The following is a 27,631-nucleotide window of genomic DNA, read 5'->3' as shown; positions in this document are numbered from 1 at the left end:
GATTTAAGGTAAGGGGCAGGAGATTTAGCGGGGATGTGAGGAAAAACGTTTTTACTCAAAGGGTGGTGGGAGTCTGGAAGTCTATGGTTTTATTTTTAAACAAATCTTTTATAATGCAAGAAGTAAAACAAGTACAACTAACATAACACTATATTTCATAAACACTTGCTCTTTAAGCTTGAAAGCCTCAACTGTACTTTCCTCATTCTACTGTTATTTATACCCAAGAGTTCCTCTGTACTTTCCAAGGTCTTGAGGGTTCCTTCACTTCTCCTGCGACCAAATCACAGTGTGCCACAGCTCTTAGGAATTCACATTGTTTCTCCTCTGTATTCCTGATATTCTGCAAGGTATGAGATTTCTTGGGGCCTTTCCACTAGCATTCAGCCTGGTGACCCTCAGACTTTCTTTAAGTACCTTATGATTATGGACAACCGTGCTCAGGCACGGGCTTCATGTTTAGTGATCTGTAGTGGTCTATAGCTCCTGGCAGCTTTCTCTCTTTGCCAGTTTCCAAGCTGTTCCAGCTCTGGGGAGGCTGTGGCATAGTGGTATTGTTGCTGGACTAATAATCCAGAGACTCAGGGTAATGCTCTGGGGACCTGGGTTTGAATCCCACCACGGCAGATGGTGAAATTTGAAATAAATAAAAATCTGAAGACCATGAAACCATTACCACTTGTTGTTTAAAAACCCATCTGGTTCACTGGGCGGCATGGTAGCATAGTGGTTAGCACTGCTGCTTCACAGCTCCAGGGACCTGGGTTCGATTCCTGGCTCGGGTCACTTGTCTGTGTGGAGTTTGCACATTCTCCTCGTGTCTGCATGGGTTTCCTCCGGGTGCTCCGGTTTCCTCCCACAGTCCAAAGATGTGTGGGTTAGGTTGATTGGCCATGCTGAAAATTGCCCCTTAGTATCCTGAGATGCGTAGATTAGAGGGATTAGCGGGTAAAATATGTAGGGATATGGGGGTAGGGCCTAGGTGGGATTGTGGTTGGTGCAGACTCGATGGGCTGAATGGCCTCTTTCTGCACTGTAGGGTTCTATGATTAAAGTTTTTCAGGGAAGAAACTCTGCTGTCCTTACCTGGTTTGGCCTACATATGACTTCAGATCCACAGGAATGTGGTTGTCTCTTAAAATACCCTCGGGGATAGGCAATAAACGCTAGCCGAGCCAGCAACGCCCACATCCCATGAATTAATAAAAAGAATGAAAGATGTAAAACTGCTTGTGTCTGTGAAAAATCTTGCCCTGTTCTCTCAATTAAATTTAGTTTTCTGCATTTGTGCTTTCAGATATTTGCGATCTTCCTCTAAGACGGCCTTTCAAATGTTTGAGGTAGTCGGCCGACGCAAACTTTCTTTTTTGTTGCCTGCTTATCTTTTGCTTTTCTTTATTAAAAATAACATTTACTTCCTTCTTTGCTCCTCTGTCCACTGCGGCCTATGCGTCACCTGTGCCTGAGGGATCAGCAGTGTTATTCTGTGGCCATGTTGCTAGGATGTGTATTCGCAAGTTTCTTGGTAACATGTTTCCCTGCGGGTAAATGGCTGACCTCTGCTAGGTGGCACAGATGAGATTATGGACTTGGCAAGTTGGCATGTAGACCAACTGCGTTTCACATTGTGGAATATGATGTGGAGTTGGACTGGGGTGGGCACAGTAAGAGGTCTCACAACACCAGGTTAAAGTCCAACAGGTTTATTTGGTAGCACGAGCTTTTGGAGCATTGCCCCTGAGTCACCTGATGAAGGGGCAACGCTCCGAAAGCTCGTGCTACCAAATAAACCTGTTGGACTTTAACCTGGTGTTGCGAGACTACTTACATTGTGGAATAGAGATGGGAGTTTCCAATGTGCAAATTTCACTCACTACTGTACTCCGAGTGAAGAAATAATAAGTCGGGCGGTAATGTTGGAACTAGTGAGGTTGAGGCTCTTAGCTAGAATCAGTTTGAAATAAAAAAGAATTGATGAAATGGGTTATTAAAACAAAATGTTTACTCAGTTGCGGCAGTTGATGCACCAAATACTTGAGCAATTCTGGAGGCAAACACCGTGTTACTTTTCCAGATCAACTGCTGGTAATTGTTACCAGACTTGTCTTTCACTAGCTTCTTTGTGTGCAAGTGGCATCGCCCCGTCTGCGTCATGAACGTGGAGACAGATTAATCTATTGTGTCGCATTGTCCCTTCCACCGCTGTGGAGCCTGTGCTCCAGGTTTGTTTTGGCTGAAAAGAATTCTGTTTGCTTTGGATGGGATTATATATGTTAAGAAAATCTGGGAAAATGCTCACAAGCCTGCCAGCGTTTCCCCCTCCGTCAATTCAGGGAGCTTACTTTGCAGTGTGTTTACTGTATAAATCAAAGGAGCACCCAGAGTTGTATTTGGAAAGCAAAATTTAACTTTCACACATGCCTTGCATTTCATTTTAATGTGCGGTGGTGGATATTCTGGTACATAGACAAGCAACGTTTAATTTTTAAATGGGGAAATGATTTTCAACGGTAATTATTGTTTTGTGATTCCTTGGCTTATTCACAAAGAAAACTAATATAAAAATAAGTTGATACTGCTTGAATTGGTTCCATAATTCTGTTACTGTAAGATGTGACTTCTCTTCTTAGGCAGTCCTTTAGAGTCGAGGATGATTTGCTTCCACGCTGGAATGAGTTCTCAGGTGACTGAGGAGTCCAATAAGTGACCTCGTTGGCGCAGCACGGTGGCACAGTGGTAGCACGGTGGCACAGTGGTAGCACTGCTGCCTCACTGCGCCAGGGATCCGGGTTCAATTCCAGCGTCGGGTCACTGTCTGTGCTGAGTCTGCACATTCTCCCCGTGTCTGCGTGGGTTTCCTCCAGGCGCTCCGGTTTCCTCCCACACTCCAAAGACGTGCGGGTTAGGCGCATTGGCCGTGCTAAACTGCCCCTTTGTGTCAAGGGGACTAGCTAGGGTAAATCGGTTGGGTGGAGGGGGTGTGGCCTGGGTGGGATTGTGGTCGGTGCACACTCGATGGGCCGAATGGCCTCCTTCTGCACTGTAGGGATTCTAAGACCCTATAGTCTCTATCACAGGTGGGGCAGACGGTGGTTGGAGGAGCATGTGGATGGGGTGCCCGAGTTGCCATGCAATCGCTTTGCTGTCAATCCTTGGCTCCTGGCGATGCAGTCGGGGTGTTCAGTGTCAAAGTGCTTGAGCTCCTAGCAACGATAGCAGGACACCATTCTGGTCTGTTGCAGTTGGGGTTGTCTGTGAGAGTCCTGATGTTCTGGGTCCGGAACTTCATTTTAAGAGGTGGAAGGTGCCTGCATGTGAGTTCTTTTAACATGGAGTGACCATTGCACACGAGCGACCACACGGGCCTGATGCCGCAAGGCCTTGGTCAGTGTCAAGGGGGGGGTCTAAGATGACTGGAGACCAGGCTCTGCTGTATGGGCCTTGGACGTACAAGCACACATACTCCTACTGTCCCCGTTTCTCCTTCCCACAGGATCTTTCTCCCTGAGGTTCATAAAGTGCAGTGGCGCCAGCTCTCATTGCTCAAGTCTCACTCCTTATCCATTGCTCTCCTCACTGAAGTGACTTCTACAATGCCTTCCACTGTAGCCTCCTCAGCCCCATCCTCATTCAAACCTCTGCGGCACTAATCCAAATTCCACTCACCCGCTTCCTTTATTGTCGTGTCCTCCAACACACTGAATTCAAAATCCCTGTCCTGTTCTGCACTACTCTGCACCAACACCTATTCTCTAGCCATGGTCCCAGTACGTGCCACGTGGGTCAATAACTCCTCCTGTGTATCTTCTCTCTTCCACCACTTCTCCATGAAACCATCAGTCACCTTGACTCTCTCTGAGACATGCTTCCTTAGACCTCTTTGCCACATTATTTTCCTTCTAAAATCTCCCTCACAACCTATGTTTCTGAACATGCATTCATGCAACTCTTCCAACTCCAATTACTACTCAACTTTTCTCAGGACATTTTATTATGCAAGAGGCACCTGAAGAAAAATGCAAATTGTTGTTGCACAAGAGGTTTCCCTCCAGCACTGATACTGGTTCTCCAGCGTTCAAGCAGCAACTTGTGTATTGGTGGGGCGTGTTTTCCTTCCTCGCTATCCGCAGGGCGTAAAGCCAAAGGTAACATTTAAAGAGTGTTGCAATCTTTATTTCACAAATAAATGTGTTTTGTTCATTAAGCATTGTAAAACAAGGATGTGGAATGCTCAACGTACCTTTCCTAAGCACTGCAGTTTTGATTTTTCTATTGAGAAGGAAGTGCAATTTGGCAGATTGCCCTAACCAGTGCACTTCAGATGAGATGGGCCTTCCTGATATAAAACCGCCATTTTCTGGCGTATGATTTCCTATAAAGATTTAAAGGGCTATACAGGACGATACCTTGTTTAATTGAGCAGATAGTTAACAGATTTCTGGAAATGATACATTTTGGGGGCGGGGTGGAGAGAGCAAGGAAAGGACATGTAGATTAAATGGCAAATCTTTTAGAATGGCGGAAGATCAGAGAGCCTTCGAGTTCAAAGACGTGCAGGTTAGGGCTCGGTGCATTGGCCATGCTAAATTGCTGCTTAGTGTCCCGGGATGAGTAGATTAGAGGGATTAGCAGGGTTAATATGTGGGGTTACAGGGATAGGGGCTAGGTGGGATTGTTGTCGGTGCAGACTCGATGGGCCGAGTGGCCTCTTTCTGCACTGTAGGGGTTCTATGATTCAGATACTCAAACCTTTACAAGTGGGAGAACATGCTTTTAAAAATCAAATTGAGGAACTCATTGGGCGGAATTTTCCAGCCGCGCTCACCCCAAGACAGGAAAATCCCATCCGAGGTCAGCGGACCTTGGTACGGTCTGTGTCCCGCCCACTACGATTCCTGTGACGGGCGGGCGAGACTGGAAAATTCTGCCCATTATTTCTGTACCCGGTGTCGGTATTTGGAAAGAAATGTGGTAACATTGAACAGATACAAATCAGTTAGAATATAGAACATAGAACATTACAGCGCAGTACAGACCCCTCGGCCCCCGATGTTGCGCCGACCAGTGAAACCAATCTAAAGCCCCTCCAATCTACACTATTCCAATAGCCAGTTTTTGGGCACCTTACTTTCGGAAGGATTTCAAGGCCCATGGAGAGCATGGAAAAGAAGTACGCAAAGATGATGTCAGGGATACATGCTCCCTTCCACCGGGAAAAAGGTACAGAAGTCTGAGGTCACGTACCAACCGACTCAAGAACAGCTTCTTCCCTGCTGCTGTCAGACTTTTGAATGGACCTACCTCGCACTAAGTTGACCTTTCTCTACACCCTAGCTATGACTGTAACACTACATTCTGCACTCTCTCTCTTTTCCTTCTCTATGAATGGTATGCTTTGCCTGTATAGCGTGCAAGAAGCAATACCTTTCACTGTATACTAATACATGTGACAATAAATCAAGCAATCGAATCTTTAATTTGGGGAAGACACTGGAAAACAAGAGGCTTTTATCATTTGAACAATGAAGGCTGATCAAGGTGTTCAAAATTGTAAGGGGTTTTGATGAGGTAAATGAGACAATGTTCCTGTGAGTTGGTCAGTCAGTAACTGGAGGCCATGCATTAATGACCACCAGGAGGATAAAGAGATGGATTGGGAAAATATTTTTTACTCTGAGGATTGATATGATGGAATGCTCTGCCAAACAGTAGTGGAAGCAGTATGCATAATAACTTTAAAAAAATAAATGGATAATTTTGGGGGGAAAAATGAAGGAAGGACGGGGGAACGGATTTAAAATAAAGTTTATTTACTAGTCACAAGTAGGCTTACATTCACATAGTAATGAAGCTACTGTGAAAATCCCCTAGTTGCCACACTCCGGCACCTGTTCGGGTACAGTGAGGGAGAATTTAACATGGCCGATGCACCTAACCAGCACATCTTTCGGACTGTGGGAAGAAACCCACGCAGACACAGGAAGAATGTGCAGACTCCGCACAGATAGTGACCCAAGCCAGGAATCGAAACCAGGTCCCTGGCGCTGTGAGGCAGCAGCGCTAGCCACCGTGCCACCGTGCCCGCCCATTGTCATGGCTCTTTCGAGTTGAGATAGATGCAGTGGGCCAAATGGCCTTTCTCTGTGCTGTCGAATTTAATGTTCTGTCAAACTAGGTCTGGGAGAGTTCTCGTGGTTTGCAAAGCCATCCTGAGAATGAACTGTTTGGATAAACCCTTATTGGATGGTGGACTGCAAGTTCAGGATAATGTGCAAAGTAGGTCATTTGTTGGGGGGGGGGGGGGGGGGAGTTCTTCCGTTAGTGACATTCCAAAGAAAGTGGAAAGTTCCCTGTGTGCAATATTGCAAAAAGACCGGATTTGCTATTTTGCTTGAAACAGCAGAGGAAATTTCCTATTATTTTCATGTTGTTGTTGGCACAGAATGAGCTGAGAGTAGTTATTTCTACCATCGCATCCCCCCAACACTCCTGACCCCACCATACCCTCCATGAGATATTCCGTTGTACTGTGATATTTATGAAGCACTCCAGCATGTTGATCAAGTCTAAACCATTCTTAATGATAGCTTCTTTGCACAGATTTTGCATTCCAATTCTTGCACAAATGGCAGCATCTGTTTTTTTTTGCAAGTGGCTGCATAGTTTCTGGCTGTGGAATTGTGCCAGGCTTTGGGCCCAGCTGCTTTTAGATTGAAGACCAGATAGTTTGCCCCAAGGCTTTAATCATATTCTCATATGCAGTCGCGTACAGGCCAAGACTACAGTTTTTATTGGATCAATTATTTTGCCTTCAGGACTGTTGTTATTTTTATTTAGTTAGAAACAGATGCTTTCAGTTGACTATTTCTATCCGCTGCCAATTTTAAAGGAACACCTGCTTTTTCTTATTAAAGAAATGTTATTTCTTGAGTTAACCCCATCTCCGACAGCAAGGCCAGAAATGGCCGTGCCACAATTCCCCAACGTGGCAACAGGTGGCTTTAGCAGTTGCAGATACCCTTATTTCCACACATAGGTTCTATTTTCTTTCGTTTCAAAGTGTATAATAATAAACTTTGATACAGCTGTTTGGAATGAGACATTTGGGGAAGTTTTTTTCTATTGACTTGGTGTTGACATTGACTAAAGTGGGCAAATTGAACCATTACTCAAGCCAGGCTGGTAACTGCTTTGATTCTATGATGTGGAGATGCTGGCATTGGACTGGGGTGGGCACAGTAAGAAGTCTCACAACACCAGGTTAAATTCAGGTGAGTCACACCCCTCCAATTCGATTTTCAAGTTTGCTGATGACACCACAAATCTCAAACAATGATGAGACAGAGTACAGGAATGAGATAGAGAATCTGGTGAACTGGTGCGGCAACAATAATCTCTCCCTCAATGTCAACAAAACAAAAGAGATTGTCATCGACTTCAGGAAGCGTAAATGAGAACATGCCCCTGTCTACATCAACGGGGAAGAAGTAGAAAGCGCCGAGAGCTTCACGTTTTTAGGTGTCCAGATCACCAACAACCTGTCCTGGTCCCCCCATGCCGACACTATAGTTAAGAAAGCCCACCAACATCTCTACTTTCTCAGGAGGCTAAGGAAATTTGGCATGTCAGCTACAACTCTCACCAACTTTTACAGATGCACCATAGAAAGCATTCTTTCTGGTTGTATCACAGCTTGGTATGGCTCCTGCTCTGCCCAAGAAAGGTCGTGAATGTAGCCCAATCCATCGCGCAAACCAGCCTCCCATCCTTTGAATATTTGAAAGGAAAAGGCAAATGCTTTGAAATCAAATGCCTCGGCCAAGCAGCCAGCATAATGAAGGACCCCTCGCACCCCGGACATTCTCTCTTCCATCTTTTTCCTTCGGGAAAAAGATACAAAAGTCTGAGGTCACGTACCAACTGAGTTGAACGACTTCTTCCCTGCTGCTGTCAGACTTTTGAATGGACTTACCTTGCTTTAAGTTGATCTTTCTCTACACCCTAGTTATGACTGTAACACTACATTCTGCACTCTCTCGTTTCCTTCTCTATGAACGGTATGCTTTGTCTGTATAGCTTGCAAGAAACAATACTTTTCACTGTATGTTAATACATGTGACAATAATAAGTCAAATCAAGTGATGAAGGAGCAGCACTCCGAAAGCTTGTGATACCAAATAAACCTATTGTACTTTAACCTGATGTTGTGAGACTTCTTACTGTGCTTTGATTCTAAAATTGGCTGGTTATTGATGTTGGCACAATCAAATTTTGGGGAATTTATAGTTGTAATTTTTTTGTCTCTCCTTAGCAATTTTCTCTTGCTTCTTCTTTGGTGTTGGCTTTTACTCAATTCCAAGGATGTGCTGCAATATCTCCTCCGTTCTTCACATGTGAACACATTAGATAAAGAATTTTCAGTCAGGCGATTGAGTTGCGGTTAGCTGTGTGGTCAAATCCCAACCTGCCCTCACTCACTCTTGCTCGTTTCCAATGGGGTTGGTGCATGCCAATGAGAAATGGCAGCCAATTTTCTGCTCCTTTTCCCAGAGGCATTGAAGTCAATTATAGCTTCTCTACAGCGGCCCATGATACAAGTTAACTCATTGTAGAGTAGCAGTTGAACTTTAGGGCCAGAATGTTATAGTCGTTCACTGCGACGGTATTTTCCCAAACCGCCGCGGTGAATGGAGATTTGGCTGGCTGCCAAATTCTCCGGCCTCGCTGCAGCGGGAGCGTGGCATGAACGGCCGGTAAGATCGCGCCCTTTAACTTCCTGGTCCATATGACAAAATTACTCTGCATTAACAAGCTGAGCCACTAGGGATACAATACGCTGTTTACCACTTGTTTTCCAATAATATTACGCAGGGAAATCAGAGTACGCGGGTACAAATCGGTCATCATTGTGCGCATTTTCAGAGCAGAAAACGGGCAAAGAGGACCAATTTCCCGGGTTGGAAATCTCAAATTAGGTGATGTGAGTTCCCATCAAATTCACATTTCTATCTCTCTTCAGTTTTGTGGAAGGGTCACATGGACTCGAAATGTTTCTCTCTCCACAGATGCTGCCAGACCTGCTGAGTTTGTCCAGCGTTTTCTGTTTCTGCTTCAGATTTCCAGCATCCACAGTATTTAGGTTTTATTTTCGCAATTAAGTAGCGTTACTTTTTTTAATTCACTGAATGCTGCATATGAATTTCAAAGCATTTGTCTTTTCCTTTCAAACATTCAGTTAATTTTCTTTTTGCTTGGTAATGCAAACAAAATCAAGTTAGGACGAGGAAAAAAACACCACCAGGATTTTACTGCCTCTCTCGTCCCGAAACCGTAAAATCCCACCTGAGGTCAAACGGATCTTACCCGTTGTCTGGCCCTCGCCTGCTCCGATTCCCATGGCCGGCAGGGCGGTAAAACTCCAGCCATTATCTATATCTCTCTAAGCTAATTTGTAACTGTTTATAACTTGTAAAATTGTATCTACAAATTGCTTAACCATACTGGATACATTAGAAAAACTCAAACCCTTTTACACCCAGAGATTTAGCCATTAAGCTGTTTCTTTCACCATAATTCCTGCAACAAGATTTTAATAATGTATGATGTGAAAATCTGTACATGCTTAATTGCACATTTCCCTGAAACCAAACAGTATCATATCGAGGCTAAAACGTTAACCTCAAGCCTAGGCTTTGGAGAAGGATTGGCATCTTCAAGTAAAACAATGAAAAAAAATTATTCAAAGGCTCAAAATACTTTAGCGAGTAAATTTATCAATAAAATACGTACATTTTTGCTTTTACGAAACCTATTTGGGCCGTTAGACATTTAAATCACTGATTAAAATTATTGTGAAAATAGTTTTGAATTTTTTGAGTAGTTCTGATCGGGTACCTTTCAGATTTGGTAGATTTTTACAAGTTTGCTTAGAGTTTTGAGTTTTATTCCTTAAATGTATTTTTAAAAATTTTTACTCCCCTCTCAGAGTTACAAAGCCAGTGCGCAGAGTGGACGGGACAAGCTTCCAACCCATTTCCTTGCTTGTTTCAAAAAACAATTTGAACTGAATCCAAGTCATGGTCCCTAGAAAAGGGTCATACTTGATCCAAGCTGTCAAGAACAGGCATTACACCTGATCTCATGCTTGATCTTAGCTAATTTTTTTAAATGTCAGCTGATGAAAAGTCAGAACATGCTAAATCAGGACAATGCACATCTGTACTATTAATTTTTTTTAAATTAATTCGTGGGACATGGGCATTGCTGGCAGGCCAGCATTTATTGCCCATCCCTAATTGTTGAGAATCAACCACATTGCTGTGGCTCTAGTCACATGTAGGCCAGACCAGGTAAGGACGGCAGATTTCCTTCCCTAAAGGACATTAGTGAACCAGATGGGTTTTTTCGACAGTGGTTTCATGGTCATCAGTAGATTATGAATTCCAGATTTTTTTTTATTGTTGAATTCAAATTGCACCATCTGCCGTGGCGGGATTCGAACCCAGGTCCCCAGAACGTTAGCTGAGTTTCTGGATTAATAGTCGAGCGATAATACCACTAGGCCAACGCCCCAATATTTTGCAGGTAGTTTTTGTGGTATTGCACGTATTAAGTCAGGTGATACATGGGCTGGAATTCTCTGGCTGTTCACGCCAGTGGGGTTCTCTGGTCCCTCCGGCAGCACCCGTGGTTTTCCCGGTGACATGGAATGGCTTCAGTGGAAAATCCCATTGACAGCAGCGAGAGCAGAGAATCGCGCTGTCAGTGAATGTTGCACTGCCTCTTGTCGGCAAGAAACCATTAGCTGGGAGGCCGGAGAATCCCGCCCACTGTCTTGTAGGACATGGATGTATGCAGAATAAGATGAAGGTGATGAGGTGAAGAATGGCTAAACAAAATGTAATTGTTCAACAGCCATAAATACAGAATTTGCAAGGGCATCACTTTCAAAATGCTATTTACGGCTGGAAGAATATTCAGCAATCATGTGGTTGATGCCCTCTTTTGTTCTGGGCTTGTGCTGAAGGGAATCTTTTGTGGGAATATACTCTGCTAGTGGCACTACCCCGTTCAATTATATTAGTAAGTAACTGCGTAGGAGTGAACCTGTAATTCCTCCTGAGGCAGCAGGCAGTAAAGACTCATGGTGTGGTGATTTGGTGCCATTGTCAACCCTGCGTCACTGGGCCGCATTATTGACCTGGTTCCCATCGGCATCATTCTGAGCTTTAGAGTAATTCAGTTCATTACACCAGCTTTAAAGTGTCTTCACAAACTAGCAGGTAAGGGAAAAGAAAGCCACCACGCAGGCCCTTAACTACCTTGTCCACTGCATCAGTCTGAGTGAGGAAATGACCAGCAGGAATGTTATTTTGAGAGGGTACACAAGGGTGTTATAAAATGTTCTAATTGTTCCCATGCCATTGTCAAGATGGAGACGGGAGTGGGGTTCATTTGGCTGTGAGGAAATGGGAATGTTTGGGTAGGCAGCAATGTTTATCCTTCCTTCCTTCCTAAGGTTCTGACTTTTGTGGGACATAGAATCATAGAATCCCTACAGTGCAGAAGGAGGCCATCCGGCCCATCGAGTCTGCACCGACCACAATCCCTCCAGCCGCTATCTCCATAGCTCCACGTATTTATCCTGCTAGTCCCATTTAATTTTGTGGGCTCGGGCTGGGCTGAATTCGAGGCCATGTAAATTTCGGGGCTCGGGCTGGGCTGAATTCGAGGCCATTTTGGAATTTGGTCATTTGCAGCTTTTGTTAGAAAGCAGATGTCTCGTCCAAATTTATAACTAAATAGGGGTATTTGAGGCAGACGCTGACTTGCAGCTGTGTTCTTGTAGTTATGCAGTAAACATCCCGCTCAAGTGTACGCATTTGACTCTCATGAGGCAGTTTGCCTTTTGCTCTCTAAGCTGTCAAATGCACCAGAAAGAATAGCCTTGCAGAAAAGAAATATTAATATAAACCAGTATGCGGTGCTCCGGAGAAAGGCAGCAGAATATTCCACGCTGAAAATACTTTTGGACATTTACCATAAACCTGGGCTTTGCAGCTGTGTCAAGACATGCAGTATTTAGTGTAAATTATTCCTTTTGAAGTCATTTTGACTTTCTTACCTCATCAGTCAAAGCTAAATAGCTACAACTGACTGAGTGACTTCAATGGCAGGCTGGGAGAATCAAATTACCATCATTGCAGCATAACTGAGTAGGCACATAATTAAACTACCAGGGAGAACTGCCTTGGTGTCTTGTGCCTTACCCTCCCCACCATCAGCATTTGCCTTCAGCTGCCTACTTCCCACACTCCGGAATCCCCTTCTTAAATCCCTCTGCTTCCCGTCCTTTAAGACCCTCCTTGAAATTCAACTATTCGACCAGGGTTTTGGGCACCCTGTCTGACCTTTCATTGCATTCACCTCTTTTTGCCTATCCTGTATGGGATATTTTCCTGAGTTCAGACTCGCCTGATGAAGGAGCAGCGCTCCAAAAGCTCGTGATACCAAATAAACCTGTTGGACTTTAACCAGGTGTTGTGAGACTTCTTACTGTGCCCACATCATGAGTGAGAGAGGCGCTATAGAAATGAAAGTTGTAGCTGTTGCAGTGTGCCCATGGTGACAGTTACCAATTTTGAACATAAACCTGTGAACCTCTGAACGCAATTCTAGGTAAGATGAGTTGTTTGAAGTTGAAGATCGGTATCTTGAAAGTCTGATGAGCTGCTGATAATTTTATACCTCAGTGCCCCAGGGCTCTGTTTTCAGAATGGAAAATAATTTTTTTGAAGTGCTTTGCTGATAGGGCAAAGTGTAGCTCGTTCTTTTACTGTAACCAAATAATGGTTCCTGTCATTGCACAGTTTTCGTGGGCTTGAAAGAGCTTTTGAGAAAAAATATCATGGCACGTATGTTGTTAAAGAGGGCATTCATTATCTGTGGCTATACTCGATGTCACAGAATAATTGCAAGATATTGTTGCTCCGTGGGAATCTGTAAACCTCCATTTAAGGATTCTGCGATGGAAAATTTGTTGTGGGGTGATGTTAGATATGTGGGAGAAGGGGTTACCTTTCTGTTCGTGTACCAGAAATGGGATGCTTTTTTTTGGGTAATCTTGTGGTACTTTATTCCTAATCAAAAAGCCAATTAATTCCAATCAGAATCCCCACATGAGGCACAAACCAGATCCAAGCTGCCGAGACGGGCGGCACGGTGGCACAGCCGCCTCACAGCGCCAGGGACCCGGGTTTGATTCTGGCCTCGGGTCACTGTCTGCGTGGAGTTTGCACTTTCTCCCCGTGTCTGTGTGGGTTCCCTCCGGTTTCCTCCCACAGTCCAAAAACATGCGGATTAGGTTGATTGACCATGCTAAATTGTCCCTAGTGTCAGGGGGATTAGCGGGGTAAATATGTGGGGTTACGAGAATAGGGCCTGGGGTGGGATTGTGGTCGGTGCAGACTCGATGAGTGGAATGGCCTCCTTCTGCACTGTAGGGATTCTATGGGACGACAAGGTCATACAACCCATCTTGGGCTCGATCAAACAAGATCCAAGCTGACAGGATGAGGCATTATGCACCCCACCCCCTCACCACCCAAGATCCAAGCTGACAGGATGAGGCATTATGCCCCCCCCCCCCCCCCCCCAAGATCCAAGCTGACAGGATGAGGCATTATGCGCGCACCCCCCCCCCCCATAAGAAACCAATTAAGCTTGACTTTTCTGGTCAAAGCGCATGTAAATTTGCTGTCCTTTACCTCTCTGTACCTTGTCTCCACCTCCCCCACTAATCAGCCTCTGAGAACAGCAATGAGCTTCTCTGTGCTGAGTCTTCACTCGGGTCAATCGCTCGGGCTGAAATCACCAAGAATTTATCTGGGGTTGGAGCTTTGTACAGTTCATAGTCATACCCTGAAAATGAGGATGGGAATTTAGCAGAGTCCAGAGGGGAAATTGATGGTTGGGATTTCACTAACATCGCCGTTAACCCGCAGAGCTACCGTCTCCTGTAAATGCCAAGAGGGAAAACACCAAGCTGAACGTACTTTGCTGCCCATTTCTGCCATTGGAAATTGCGTCCCAAAGCACACCTCTTGCAGTGCCTTTTTGGGGACTATGATATTCTCCTTCGGCTTCTTAGAAACTCGCAGCGTTAAAAAATATTTCTCTCGACTCTTATCCGTTCGGTCTTCACTGAAGTATCTTGCATCAGGTCAAAGGGCCTGAAAATAATTCTGTTGCCAAACTTGCAAATAGAATTATTCAGTTGGATCCCTTCTTTATTATCAAAATAAGATCATGTTTCATTCCTCCAAGAATAGAGGATGTGGGGGTGCCTGACGCCATGCCAGATACAACATTGCTATAATGGTGACTTTTTAACCAGTTGCAGTAAGAGTTGATTTTGGTTTGAATGTAAAGCCTGACATTAAAAGTCTGTCAGGTTTCCCCAACCTCCAATTTGTTGTTTTTCTTTAGGAAAGAAATGCTTATTATCTGGGAAAGTGGTGCTTGGAATTATTGCATAAACCTTGCTGATATTGAAGGGTAGAGGTTAATGGTGCATTCGCATCACAGGTTTAGTGTCTGCGTTTGGCCTCATACGAATGCTGAACTTAATTTGATGTGGAGATGCTGGTGTTGGACTGGGGTGGGCACGGTAAGAAGTCTCACAACACCAGGTTAAAGTCCGACAGGTTTATTTGGAATCGCGAGTTTTCGGAGCGCTGCCCCTTCCTCAGGTGAGTCGCCTGATGAAGGAGCAGCGCTCCAAAAACTCGTGATTCCAAATAAACCTGTTGGACTTTAACCTGGTGTTGTGAGTCTTCTGACTGAACTTAATAAGGTGTAAATTGAATGTGGAAACTCAGTCTGTCTGCGGCAAAGTGGGAGAGAGACACCGTCACATGTTTCCCATATCCTTTTGGTTCATTTTCTTTCATCCACCTGTCCAATCTGATCATGAATTTTGACACTGTTACTGCCTCGACCAATAACTCACTGAACTCTGACTCCCCAACTACTGGAAGCAGTCTACTTCTGCCTACCATGCCTTGTCATTTCATAATTTTAAACAAAGTTAAAAGTTTATTTATTAGTCACAAGTAACATTAACATTAACACTGCAATGAAGTTACTGTGAAATTCCCCTAGTCGCCACAGTCCGGCGCTTGTTTGGGTCAATGCACCTAACCAGCACGTCTTTCTGGACTGTGGGAGGAGACTTGAGCACCCGGATGAAACCCACGCAGACACGGGGAGAATGTGCAGACTCCACACAGACAGTGACCTGAGCCGGGAATCGAACCCGGGTCCCTGGCGCTGTGAAGCAGCAGTGCTAACCACTGTGCTACCGTGCCACCCCTATGCTTCACGTCTATCACTATCATTTCACCCCTTAATCTATATTCTTCTAACGAACAAAGCTAAAGGACTCAAATTGAAGGCAAAAGAATCAGAGATGATATGGAGACTTTTTTAACGCGGTGAGTTGTTATGATCTAGAACGCGCTGCCCTGGTAGAAGCATATTCAGGAGCAACTATCAAAAGGGGATTGAATGAATGTTTAAAGGTGAACAAATTATATGTCTCTGGTGGAAGAGCAGGAGAGTGTGACTATTTGTATAACTCATTCAAAGAGCCAGCGCACGCCACCTCTTGTGGTATGTTATATTGTGATTCCATAAAAGCATCACATTCGAACTAACCCTAACTGGACCTGAAGTTTTTTTATTAATCTCGCCGTCCCCACACAAGGGGGCGAATTTTCCTGTTCTGCCCACCATGGGAATCATAGCCGGCGAGGGACGGACCGACCATGGAACGGTCTGTTGACCTCGGACGGGATCTTCCAGTTTCGGGACGAGCACGGCCGGAAAATCCCGCCCATGAACTTTCCAGCATGGAGTAATAACTCTTAATTATAAGCAGGAACCCTGACTGGGGGCGGCACGGTAGCACAGTGGTTAGCACTGCTGCCTCTCCGCGCCAGGGACCCGGGTTCAATTCCAGCCTCGGGTCACTGACTGTGTGGAATTTGCACATTCTCCCCGTGTCTGCGTGGGTTTCCTCCGGGTGCTTTGGTTTCCTCCCACACTCCAAAGATGTGCGGGTTAGGTTGATTGGCCATGATAAATTGACCCTAGAGTCAGGGGATTAGCAGGGTAAATAAGTGGGGTTAAGGGAATATGGCCTGGATGGGATTGTTGTTGGTGCAGACTCAATGGGCCGAATAGCCTCCTCCTGCACTCTTGGAATTCTGTGACTGATTTTGTTTTTGCCTCTCTGGTCCAGACTCTCGGGGAACAGAGGCCAGTTGTTGTGTCCCATATAACTGTGGCTGAGGACCACAAATTATGTGTGGAATCTTCCAATCCATACTGCTCAGCTACTGAAAGTATTTACTACTGGAAACATTGGATTTGCGTTTTTCATTGCTATACTTCTTGTTCTAGTTAGTGTGGTTGTGATCAGAAATACTAGTTTATTTTAAAATGTAAGCTCTGAGTAATTTAAAGTTTTATAATGTTTCCTTGTTCGCATTTATCCTCAAGCATATATAAATCCAAAATAACACTTGAATTCTGGCAAGTTCCACCTCTGTAAATTACTATTTGCAAGCTGTGGCGTGTCTCGCTCCTATCTGCTATTTAATTTTTATTTGCATTTCGTGATCGTAGCCCTAATTATTTCTTGTTTGTCAACTTGTATGTGACTGGAGTGTTTATCTTTTCAGCCAAAGAAGCCCAAAGCCCCAGACAACCCTTTCCACGGCATTATCTCCAAATGTTTCGAACCACACCTCTACGTTTACATCGAGTCGCAGGATAGGTGAGTCGAAGATTGGGCAATTAGTGGTTATCTAATTCGGAAATGAGTGTTATAAGCCCCGCGTTGCAGTATGAACTACTGGGGCTGCACGGCGGCACAGTGGGGCTAGCACTGCTGCCTCACAGCACCAGAGACCTGGGTTCAATTCCTGGGTTGGCTCACTGTCTGTGTGGAGTGTGCACATTCTCCCTATGTCTGCGTGGGTTTCCTCCGGGTGCTCCGGTTTCCTCCCATTGTCCAAAGATGTGCTGGTTAGGTGCATTGGTCATGCTAAATTCTCCCTCCGTGTACCCGAACAGGCGCTGGAATGTGGCGACGAGGGGATTTTCATAGTAGCTACATTGCAGTGTGAATGTAAGCCTACTTGTAACTAATAAATAAGCTTTTAACTTGAATGTATTGAGGTCTAAAGTTATTGCATATTAACGAGACTCTCTGTTAATGGGAGAAATTTTTGTTTAGTTGCCAGTGGAATGGTGCTAACTTTCAGTTCTTCAAAGGCTGCAACATCTTCCCTTGATTCACTTGATTGCTCCCAAGTCAATTCAGAGATACTTCAGGAACTGATTACCCTAAATAGGATCAAATGTGCAACTCCCTTTTCACTGGAACTTTTCTTCCCTTTCTCTTAAGTGTTTTAGGAAATCTGCTGGGAAGGAAATTAAATTCAACCTCCGTTAACTTGGTATTGGTCATTTTGTTTAACCTGATCCCTCAGTAAACATCCACATTGCAGTCTACATCTTGAATCGTTACTTCTGCCTGCATTGGGGTAAACTTGTCTCACTTTTAACTCCAAGGGCACGATCCTTATTGATGGTCTTTGATACTGTCCACAATCATTCTTGTAACATCTTATGTGGCTCAGTATTAGATTTTATTTGCTGATGCTCCTGTGAAGCACCTTGTCTCACTTTACCACACTGTACATGAAAGATGCTGTATCAGTCAGTGCAAGTTGGTGTTTCAAATTGCTGGAAGTCAGGAAGGAGATAATCTCATTGAAAGTGTGACCGTATGTAGCAGAATTCCACTTCCAAGTAGGCAAATCTCTCAGGTGTTCCACCCTTAATGTTTGTTTCTTTTAGCCATGGAAGATAAATGTTCAAGTTCCGCAACAGAATAGCTCAGCAAAATTATTTCATTGTTGGCAGCGAGGCAGTGGCGTAGTGGTATTGTCACCGGACTAGTAATCCAGAGAACCAGTGTGTTTCTCTGGGGGACCTGGATCCGAATCCCGTCATGGCGGGTGGTGGAATTAAAAGTCAGTGAAACCGTTGCTGATTGTCATTAAAAATCCATCTAATGTCGTTTAGGGAAGGAAATCTGCTATCCTTACCTGGCCTGGTCAACATGTGACTCCAGGTCCACAGATCTCTCAAAATGGAAGGGCATAGAATCATAGAAATCACAGTGCAGAAGGAGGCCATTTGGCCCATCGAGCCTGCACTGGCAACAATCCCACCCAGGTCCCATCCCTATAACCCCACATATTTACCCTCCTAATCCCCCTGACACCAAGGGGCAATTTAGCATGGCCAATCAACCTAACCCCCACATATTTGGACTGTGGGAGGAAACTGGAGCACCCAGAGGAAACCCACGCAGACACATGTTCGTAGAGTGGTGAAAAAGGCTTATGAGACACTTGCCTTTATCAATCTGGGCATAGAATCCCTACAGTACAGAAGGAACTCATTTGGTCCATTGAGTCTGCACCGAGTACAACCCCACCTAGGCCCTATCCCCATAGCCTCACTTATTTACCCTACTAATCCCCTGACACTAAGGGGCAATTTAGCATGGTCTAACCTGCACATCTTTGGACTGTAGGAGGGGTCCGGAGCACCTGGAGGAAACCCATGCAGACCACGTGCAGAACATGGAGAACATGCAGACTCCGCACTGACGGTGACCCAAGCCAGGAATTGAACCTGGGTCCCTGGCGCTGTGAGGCAGCAGTGCTAACCACTGTGCCACCGTGCCGCATAGATTATAAAGGCAGGGAAGTAATTTTGGAGTCGTATTGAACTTTGGTGAGGCAATAGCTAGAGTAGTGTGTGCAGTTCTGGTCACCACAGTGTAGGAAGGGTGCAGAGGAGATTCACCAGGATGCTGCCTGGGATGGAACATTTAAGTTATGAAGAGAGGTTGGGTAGGCTTGGGTTATTTTCGCTGGAGCAGAGAAAACTGAGGGGTGACCTGATTGAGGTGTACAAGGTTATGAGGGGCATGGACAGGGTGGATAAGGAACAGCTGGTCCCCTTAGTTGAAGGGTCAGTCCATAGAAAACCATAGAAAATTACAGCTCAGAAATAGGCCTTTTGGCCCTTCTTGTCTGTGCCAAACCATTTTTTGCCTAGTCCCGCTGACCTGCACTTGGACCATATCCCTCCACACCCCTCTCATCCATGAACCCGTCCAAGTTTTTCTTAAGTTTATCCGGCAGCTCATTCCACACTCCCACCACTCTCTGCGTGAAGGAGGCCCCCCTAATATTCCCTTTAAACTTTTCTCCTTTCACCCTTAACCCATGCCCTCTGGTTTTTTTTCTCCCCTAGCCTCAGTGGAAAAAGCCTGCTTGCATTCACTCTATCTATACCCATCAAAATCTTATACACCTCTATCAAATCTCCCCTCAATCTTCTACGCTCCAGGGAATAAAGTCCCAACCTATTCAATCTCTCTCTGTAACTCATCTTATCAAGTCCTGGCAACATCCTTGTGAACCTTCTCTGCACTCTTTCAACCTTATTTACATCCTTCCTGTAACTAGGTGACCAAAACTGTACACAATACTCTAAATTCGGCCTCACCAATGCCTTATATAACTTTACCATAACACTCCAACTTTTATATTCGATCACGAGGGGACATAGGTTCAAGGTGAAGGGCAGGAGGTTTAGGGGGGGGGGATATGAGGAAAAACTGTTTTACCCAGAGGGTGGTGATGGTCTGGACTGTGCTGCCTGGGAGGATGGTGGAGGCGGGTTGCCTCACATCCTTAAAAAAATTCCTGGATGAGCACTTGGCACGTCATAACATTCAAGGCTATGGGCCAGGTGCTGGTAGATGGGGTTAGGTGGGAGTTCAGCTGTTTCTAATGTGACGGTGAGGACTCGATGGGCTGAAGGGCCTCTTTTGCACTGTAAGATTGTCTGATAATGTGGTTGACTTTTAACTGCTCTCTAAACAGGCTGAGCAAGCCATCAGTTCCAGGGTAATTAGGGATGGTGTGATTATTAAATCGCATTTAAACAATTAAAGAATGGTTGAAAGGGAAATACTTTTACAGGATAAGGTCATTAAAAATACAGCTGTTGAAAAACAATTGTCTCTAAATCCCACCTTTCACAGCGCAAAAAATAACAGAAACATTCAAAATTAAAGCAGAACGTGCCAGAAGTATTCAGAGAGAAATCGAATCAACATTTTGAGTTGAATATGACTTCTTCAATACGTGATCCTTCAGGTTGGAAGAAGGGTCACGTTTGACTTGAAACTCTGTTTCCACAGAGCTGCTGAGTATTTCCAGCACTTTCTATTTTCATCTCCAGATCCACAATATTGTTTTTAGGAAAAACAATTGGATTCACCTGTGATAGATATAGAATCTGCAGTGCAGAAGGAGGCCATTCAGCCCATCGAGCCTGCACTGACAACAGTCCCACCCAGTCCCCATCCCCGTAACCCCACATATTTACCCTGCTAAGCTTCCTGACACTAAGGGGCAATTTAGCATGGCAAATCAACCTAACCTGCACATCTTTGGAGTGTGGGAGGAAACCGGAGCTCCCGGAGGAAACCCACGCAGACACGGAGAGAGCGTGCAGACTCCACACAGACGGTGACCCGAGGTCAGGAATCGAACCTGGGTCCCTGGCGCTGTGAGGTAGCAGTGGCCAACCACTGTGCCACCGTGCCACCCCATGATGTTGATCCCATCTTCTACAAAGCTATAATTCCACAGAGTTCAAAGAGTCATTGCACTAAATGCTGAACTTTCTACTTTGTACGTGAGTGGTTTTGCTCTTTCATGCTATGTACGGTCGGATTTCCACTAAACTGTTGTCGTGATGAGGTTTAATTTTTGATTGCTTCATTCCTCCCCCATATGAAATAACATTTAAAAAAATCACAAAAACAGGAGTTACTGTTTAACTGCCGTTGCCTGGGGCAAAGAACTTAAAAATGCTCAATTATGCTATAATTCATTTTCCCATAAATGTTCTTGTAAAGGTGACTTCTACAAGTGCTGACCAGAGAAAGCCGTGAAACTTTTTTTTTAAAAGAGTGGCCAAAGTTAAATTGTGCGGATCAAACGCAACGCGAGTTCGGAAACACAGAGTTCCATCACTAATCATATAAGCTGGCTTTATTTTAGAAAAAGGCTTCTAGTAAAAATCAGAGCTGGCAGAAATGCATAAAGTGGATTTTCCTGGAACTCGGCAGACCTAGAAAAGTTGCTCCAGAAGCCAGGAGTCCCTCTTAACTTGTTTTGATTAACTACTGGAGCAGTGAAATCTTTATGGCTGGTTCAGTATAAGAATCATAGATAGAATCGTGGAATCCTGCAGTGCAGAACGAGGCCATTCGGCCCATCGAGCCTGTACCAACCTCAATCCCTATCCCCATAAACCCATGTATTTACCCAAGCTAGTCCCCCTGACACTAAGGGGAAATTAACCATGGCCAATCCACCTAACCTGCACATCTTTGGACTGTGGGAGGAAACCAGCGCACCCGGAGGAAACCCACGCAGACGTGGGGAGAACGTGCAAACTCCACACAGACAGTGACCCAAGCCGGGAATCGAACCCGGGCCCCTGGCGCTGTGAGGCAGCAGTGCTAACCACTGTGCCGCCCTAAGGTGGGATGATCCCTTCCATTAGAAACAAATCATATTTTCTATACGCAAGCTTGTAGCATTTTTAATTCTCCATTTGGCATCAATACTCTGATTTTATCTTTAGTGTACTGATTGCCACCAGTTATTAAGATGTTGCATCCCTGCTTATTTTCAGACCTAGTTTCTATTACAGTTCTTGGGTCTGTAGCTTGTAATTGTGTGTAGTTTTAGGATTGCGCGCACATTTTTTCAGTGTCCTATTTTACAGATCTACAGTGGTAATTTCTTCAGTACGTTATCCATAACTCTGATACCCATATCCTAACTTGCTCCAAGTAAAGTTCCCCCACTGCCTCTGTGCTAACAGACCTGCGTCGGCTTCAGGTCCAGCACCTCTATTTTAAAATTCTACATTTTTTTCCCAGTCTGTCCACGGCTGCATCCCTCCCTTTCTCTGCAACTTTTCCCACTCTTACAACCCTCCTGAGATTTCTTTGCTCCTCCAACTCTAGCCTCTTGCACATCCCTCATTTTCATTGCTCTGCCGTTGCCTCATCTGTGAAACGATGCTGGCCAGGCCCGAGATTCTGGAATTCCCACCTTCAATCTGTCCACCTCTCCCTCTCTTCCTTGAAGACACTCCTTAGGATCTACTCTTTCTGCCTCACAGCACCAGGGACTTGCGTTCGATTCCCGGCTTGGGTCACTGTCTGTGCGGAGTCTGCATATTCTCCTCGTGTCTGTATGGGTTTCCTCCGGGTGCTCCGGTTTCCTCCCACAGTCTGAAAGACATGCTGGTTGGTTGCATTGGCCATGATAAATTCTCCCTCAGTGTACCCGAATAGGCGCCGGACTGTGGCGACTAGGGGATTTTCACAGTAACTTCATTGCAGTGTTAATGTAAGCCTACTTATGACACTAATAAATAGACTTTAAAAGCTTTTTTAAAAAGTCCTTAATTTTCATTGCTCCACCATTGTCCCATCCGTGAAGCGATGCTGCCCAGACCCGAGGATCTGGAATTCCCACCTTAAATCTGTCAGCCTCTCTACTTCTCTCTCTCTCTTCCTTGAACACGCTGCTTAGTGCCTATCCCTTAGGCTCAGCTTTTTGTCACCTACCCTTTTGCATCCCAATGTAATGTGACTCAGAGTCAACCTTTGTTTGCTGAAGCCTCAGTGAAACACCTTGGAATATTTTGTGACATTAAAGAATCAGAATCATACAGCGCAGAACAGGCCCTTCAGCCCATCGAGTCCACACCGACACATCAGAAACACCTGAACTCCCACCTATTCCCATCTGCCAGCACTTGACCCATAGCCCTGAATGTTATGATGTGCCAAATGGTAATCTAGATACTTTTTAAAGGATGTGAGGCAATCCGCCTCCACCACCCTCCCAGGGAGCACATTCCAGACCGTCACCACCCCTCTGGGTAAAAAAGTTTTTCCTCACATTCCTTCCCAAACCTCCTGCCCCTCACCTTGAACCTATGTCCCCTCGTGACTGACCCTTCAACTAAGGGGAACAGCTGCTCCTTATCCACTCTGTTCGTACCTCTCATAATCTTGTACACAGGTCGCTCCTCTCTGCTCTAACGAAAACAACCCAAGCCTATCCAGCCTCTCTCTCCATAACTTAACTGCTTCATTCCAGTCTGCATCCTGGTCAATCTCCTCTGCACCCCCTCCCCAATGCGTTCATATCCTTCCGCTTGCACTAAAGGTGCTATAAAAATGCAGGTTATTGGTGTTGTAACTGGAAGCTTCAAAATTCGTCTGAAATAGACCACTGAGCATCACTCAAGGAACGAGTAAGAAAGGAATGAAAATGTGTACTGATATATGACCACTGAGAGACAGAAGGAGCGATGGTGTTATTGGACACCCAGGGAGAGTGAGTGCATGAAAAAGAATCATAGAATCCCTACAGTGCAGAAAAAGGCCATTCAGCCCATCGGGTCTGCACGGATTCTGAAAGAGCATCCCACCCAGGCGCCTCCGCTCCACCCTATCCCTGGTAACACATTTATCATGGCTAACCAATCTAACCTACACATCTTGGGACTCTAAGGGGCAATTTAGCATGGCCAATCAACCTAACTTTGCACATCTTTGGACTGGGAGGAAACCGGAGCAGCCGGAGGAAACCCATGCAGACATGGGGGTGGGGGCAATGAATGGGTTCACACACTAGCTCACCCAGCTGCCTTACACAGTCTGTTTTAAAATAAATACTGACGTATTAAAACACATCCCAAGTTGCGCAGCCAATACGTGATCACAGTAAGGCAGGAACTTCACCCAGTGCCTTTATGTGCAGCCTCATAATAGCATCCTTTGATTGCAGTCTTGGGTTTCTGTAAGGTCAGTTTGATGCTCATTTCAGGGTGAACTCGTGTCAAGCGGATAGTACTGGCAAGTGAATACATGTTTCTGTGGTGAACAAATCATTTATTTTTAGTGAATAATTGTATCTGAAAGTGTGTGCAATTCATTAAGGTCATTGGTTGGTGATATGCAAGTCGCTGCTTGTTTCAGTGTCAAAATGGTAGAAATGGTCGAGGGCTTCACGTTTTTAGCTGTCCAGATCACAAACAACCTATCCTGGCTCCTCCATGCTGATGCTATAGTCAAGAAACCCCATCAACGCGTCTACTTTCTCAGAAGACTAAGGAAATTTGGCATGTCAACTACGACTCTCACCAACTTTTACAAATGACCTGGACATTTCAGCCCCCCCTCCCCCCTACCCAGCATTCTTTCTGATTGTATCACAGCTTGGTATGGCTCCTGCTCTGCCCAAGACTGCAAGGAACTACAAAAGGTCATGAATGTAGGTCAACCCGTCACGCAAACCAGCCCCCCATCCATTGACTCTGTCTACACTTCCCGCTGCCTCGGCAAAGCAGCCAGCATAACTAAGGACGCCACACACCCCGGACATTCTCTCTTCCACCTTCTTCCGTGGGGAAAAGGATACAAAAGTCTGAGGTCACGTACCAACCGACTCAAGAATAGCTTCTTCCCTGCTGCCGTCAGACTTTTGAATGGACCGACCTTGCATTAAGTTGATCTTTCTCTGCACCCTAGCTATGACTGTAACACTACATTCTGCACCCTCTCGTTTCCTTCTCTATGAACAGTATGCTTTGTCTGCATAGCGCGCAAGAAACAATACTTTTCACTGTATACTAATACATGTGACAATAATAAATCAAATCAAAGAAATGTTACTGATCCAGGGAAAGATGCAGGCTGGAAATGGGAAATTGTGTATAGTTACGTTACGTTGATATATTGGAAACTTGAATTACCAATCTGTTTTTAAATTCTGACCTGGGCGTTTTCTGCCCCGCCCCCCCCTTCTAAAAGGCTGTTTTCCTGGACTATCACAAAGTGAAATTAACCACGCTCGGATTGTCCCAATTATACGCCAGAATTTTCCCAGCCGTTGGAACTGCATAATGTTTCCTTTGTTAGAGTTCTACTTGTTTCCATACCTATATTATACACATCCAATCAAATTTTGCAGATTCTCAATTATAAGTCAATTTCTATGATAGGAAGGGGGTGGGTGGAGTAGAGGGGGTGTGGGGTGAAGGACGGGGGGGGTAGTGGGGTGAAGGGCGGGGGGGGTAGTGGGGTGAAGGGCGGGGAGGGTGTGGGGTGAAGGGCGGGGGGGGGTGAGGGGTGAAGGGGGGTGAGGGGTGAAGGGCGGGGGGGGGGTGGGGTGAAGGGCGGGGGGGGTGTGGGGTGAAGGGCGGGGTGGGTGTGGGGTGAAGGGCGGGGTGGGTGTGGGGTGAAGGGCGGGGTGGGTGTGGGGTGAAGGGCGGGGGGTGTGGGGTGAAGGGCGGGGTGGGTGTGGGGTGAAGGGCGGGGGGGTGTGGGGTGAAGGGCGGGGGGGGTGTGGGGTGAAGGGCGGGGTGGGTGTGGGGTGAAGGGCGGGGTGGGTGTGGGGTGAAGGGCGGGGGGGTGTGGGGTGAAGGGCGGGGGGGTGTGGGGTGAAGGGCGGGGGGGTGTGGGGTGAAGGGCGGGGGGGTGTGGGGTGAAGGGCGGGGGGGTGTGGGGTGAAGGGCGGGGGGGTGTGGGGTGAAGGGCGGGTGGGGTGAAGGGCGGGGGGGGTGTGGGGTGAAGGGCGGGGGGGGTGTGGGGTGAAGGGCGGGGGGGGTGTGGGGTGAAGGGCGGGGGGGGGGTGGGGTGAAGGGCGGGGGGGTGTGGGGTGAAGGGCGGGGGGGTGGGGTGAAGGGCGGGGGGGGGTGGGGTGAAGGGCGGGGGGGGTGGGGTGAAGGGCGGGGGGTGGGGTGAAGGGCGGGGGGGGTGGAGTGGGGTGGAGGGCGGGGGGTGGAGTGGGGTGAAGGGCGGGGGTGTGGGGTGAAGGGCGGGGGGGTGTGGGGTGAAGGGCGGGGGGGGTGTGGGGTGAAGGGCGGGGCGGAGTGAGGTGAAGGGCGGGGGGGTGGGGGGTGTGGGTGAAGGGCGGGGGGGTGTGGGGTGAAGGGCGGGGGGGTGTGGGGTGAAGGGCGGGGTGGTGTGGGGTGAAGGGCGGGGTGGTGTGGGGTGGGGGGTGGTGTGGGGTGAAGGGTGGGGGTGGTGTGGGGTGAAGGGTGAGGGGTGGTGTGGGGTGAAGGGTGAGGGGTGGTGTGGGGTGAAGGGTGAGGGGTGGTGTGGGGTGAAGGGCGGGGGGGTGTGGGGTGAAGGGCGGGGGGGCGTGGGGTGAAGGGCGAGGGGGGTGTTGGGTGAAGGGCGGGGGGGTGTGGGGTGGAAGGGCGGGGGGTGGAGTGGGGTGAAGGGCGGGGGGGTGGAGTGGGGTGAAGGGCAGGGGGGTGGGAGTGGGGTGAAGGGCGGGGGATGGAGTGGGGTGAAGGCGGGGGGTGGAGTGGGGTGAAGGGCGGGGGGTGGAGTGGGGTGAAGGGCGGGGGGTGGAGTGGGGTGAAGGGCGGGGGGGGTGGAGTGGGGTGAAGGGCGGGGGGGGTGGAGTGGGGGTGAAGGGCGGGGGGGTGTGGGAGTGGGGTGAAGGGCGGGGGGGGTGGAGTGGGGGTGAAGGGGGTGAAGGGCGGGGGGGTGGAGTGGGGTGAAGGGCGGGGGGGTGGAGTGGGGTGAAGGGCGGGGGGGTGGAGTGGGGTGAAGGGCGGGGGGGTGGAGTGGGGTGAAGGGCGGGGGGGGAGTGGGGTGAGGGGCGGGGGGGAGTGGGGTGAAGGGATGGGGGGTGAAGGGCGGGGGGTGGAGTGGGGTGAAGGGATGGGGGGTGAAGGGCGGGGGGTGGAGTGGGGTGAAGGGCGGGGGGGAGTGGGGTGAGGGGCGGGGGGAGTGGGGTGAGGGGCGGGGGAGTGGGGTGAAGGGATGGGGGGTGGAGTGGGGTGAAGGGCGGGGGGGTGATGTGGGATGAAGGGCGGGGGGCGTGAAGTGGGGTGAGGGGCGGGGGATGGAGTGGGGTGAAGGGCGGGGGGAGTGGGGTGAAGGGTGGGGGGAGTGGGGTGAGGGGCAGGGGGGAGTGGGGTGAAGGGCGGGGGGGGGGTGATGTGGGGTGAAGGGCGGGGGGGGTGATGTGGGGTGAAGGGCGGGGGGGGGGTGATGTGGGGTGAAGGGCGGGGGGGGGGTGATGTGGGGTGAAGGGCGGGGGGGGGTGATGTGGGGTGAAGGGCGGGGGGGGGGTGATGTGGGGTGAGGGCCGGGGGCGTGAAGTGGGGTGAGGGGCGGGGGGATGGAGTGGGGTGAAGGGCGGGGGGGGGTGATGTGGGGTGAGGGCCGGGGGCGTGAAGTGGGGTGAGGGGCGGGGGGGGAGTGGGGTGAGGGGCGGGGGGGGAGTGGGGTGAGGGGCGGGGAGGGAGTGGGGTGAGTGGTGGGGGGGAGTGGGGTGAGGGGCGGGGGGGGGAGTGGGGTGAAGGGCGGGGGGTGGGGGTGGGGAGTGAGGGAGGGGGAGTCCCATTTTGGCATTTCAAA

General features: G+C 47.6%; 1 protein-coding gene across 1 annotated transcript in view; it reads left to right on the top strand.

Annotated features, from left to right (window-relative positions):
* Positions 1 to 27,631, top strand: part of vps53 (VPS53 subunit of GARP complex) — a 293,849-nt gene that overhangs the window by 141,138 nt on the left and 125,080 nt on the right. Inside the window, exon 13 of the mRNA XM_078224778.1 lies at positions 16,746 to 16,840. Within this exon, the coding sequence (XP_078080904.1) occupies positions 16,746 to 16,840 (95 nt within the window). The remainder of the gene's footprint in view (positions 1 to 16,745; positions 16,841 to 27,631) is intronic.

Source organism: Mustelus asterias, chromosome 12 (genome assembly GCF_964213995.1).
Source record: "Mustelus asterias chromosome 12, sMusAst1.hap1.1, whole genome shotgun sequence".
NCBI classification, from domain to species: domain Eukaryota; kingdom Metazoa; phylum Chordata; class Chondrichthyes; order Carcharhiniformes; family Triakidae; genus Mustelus; species Mustelus asterias.
This window is presented reverse-complemented; position numbering and strand designations above follow the sequence as displayed.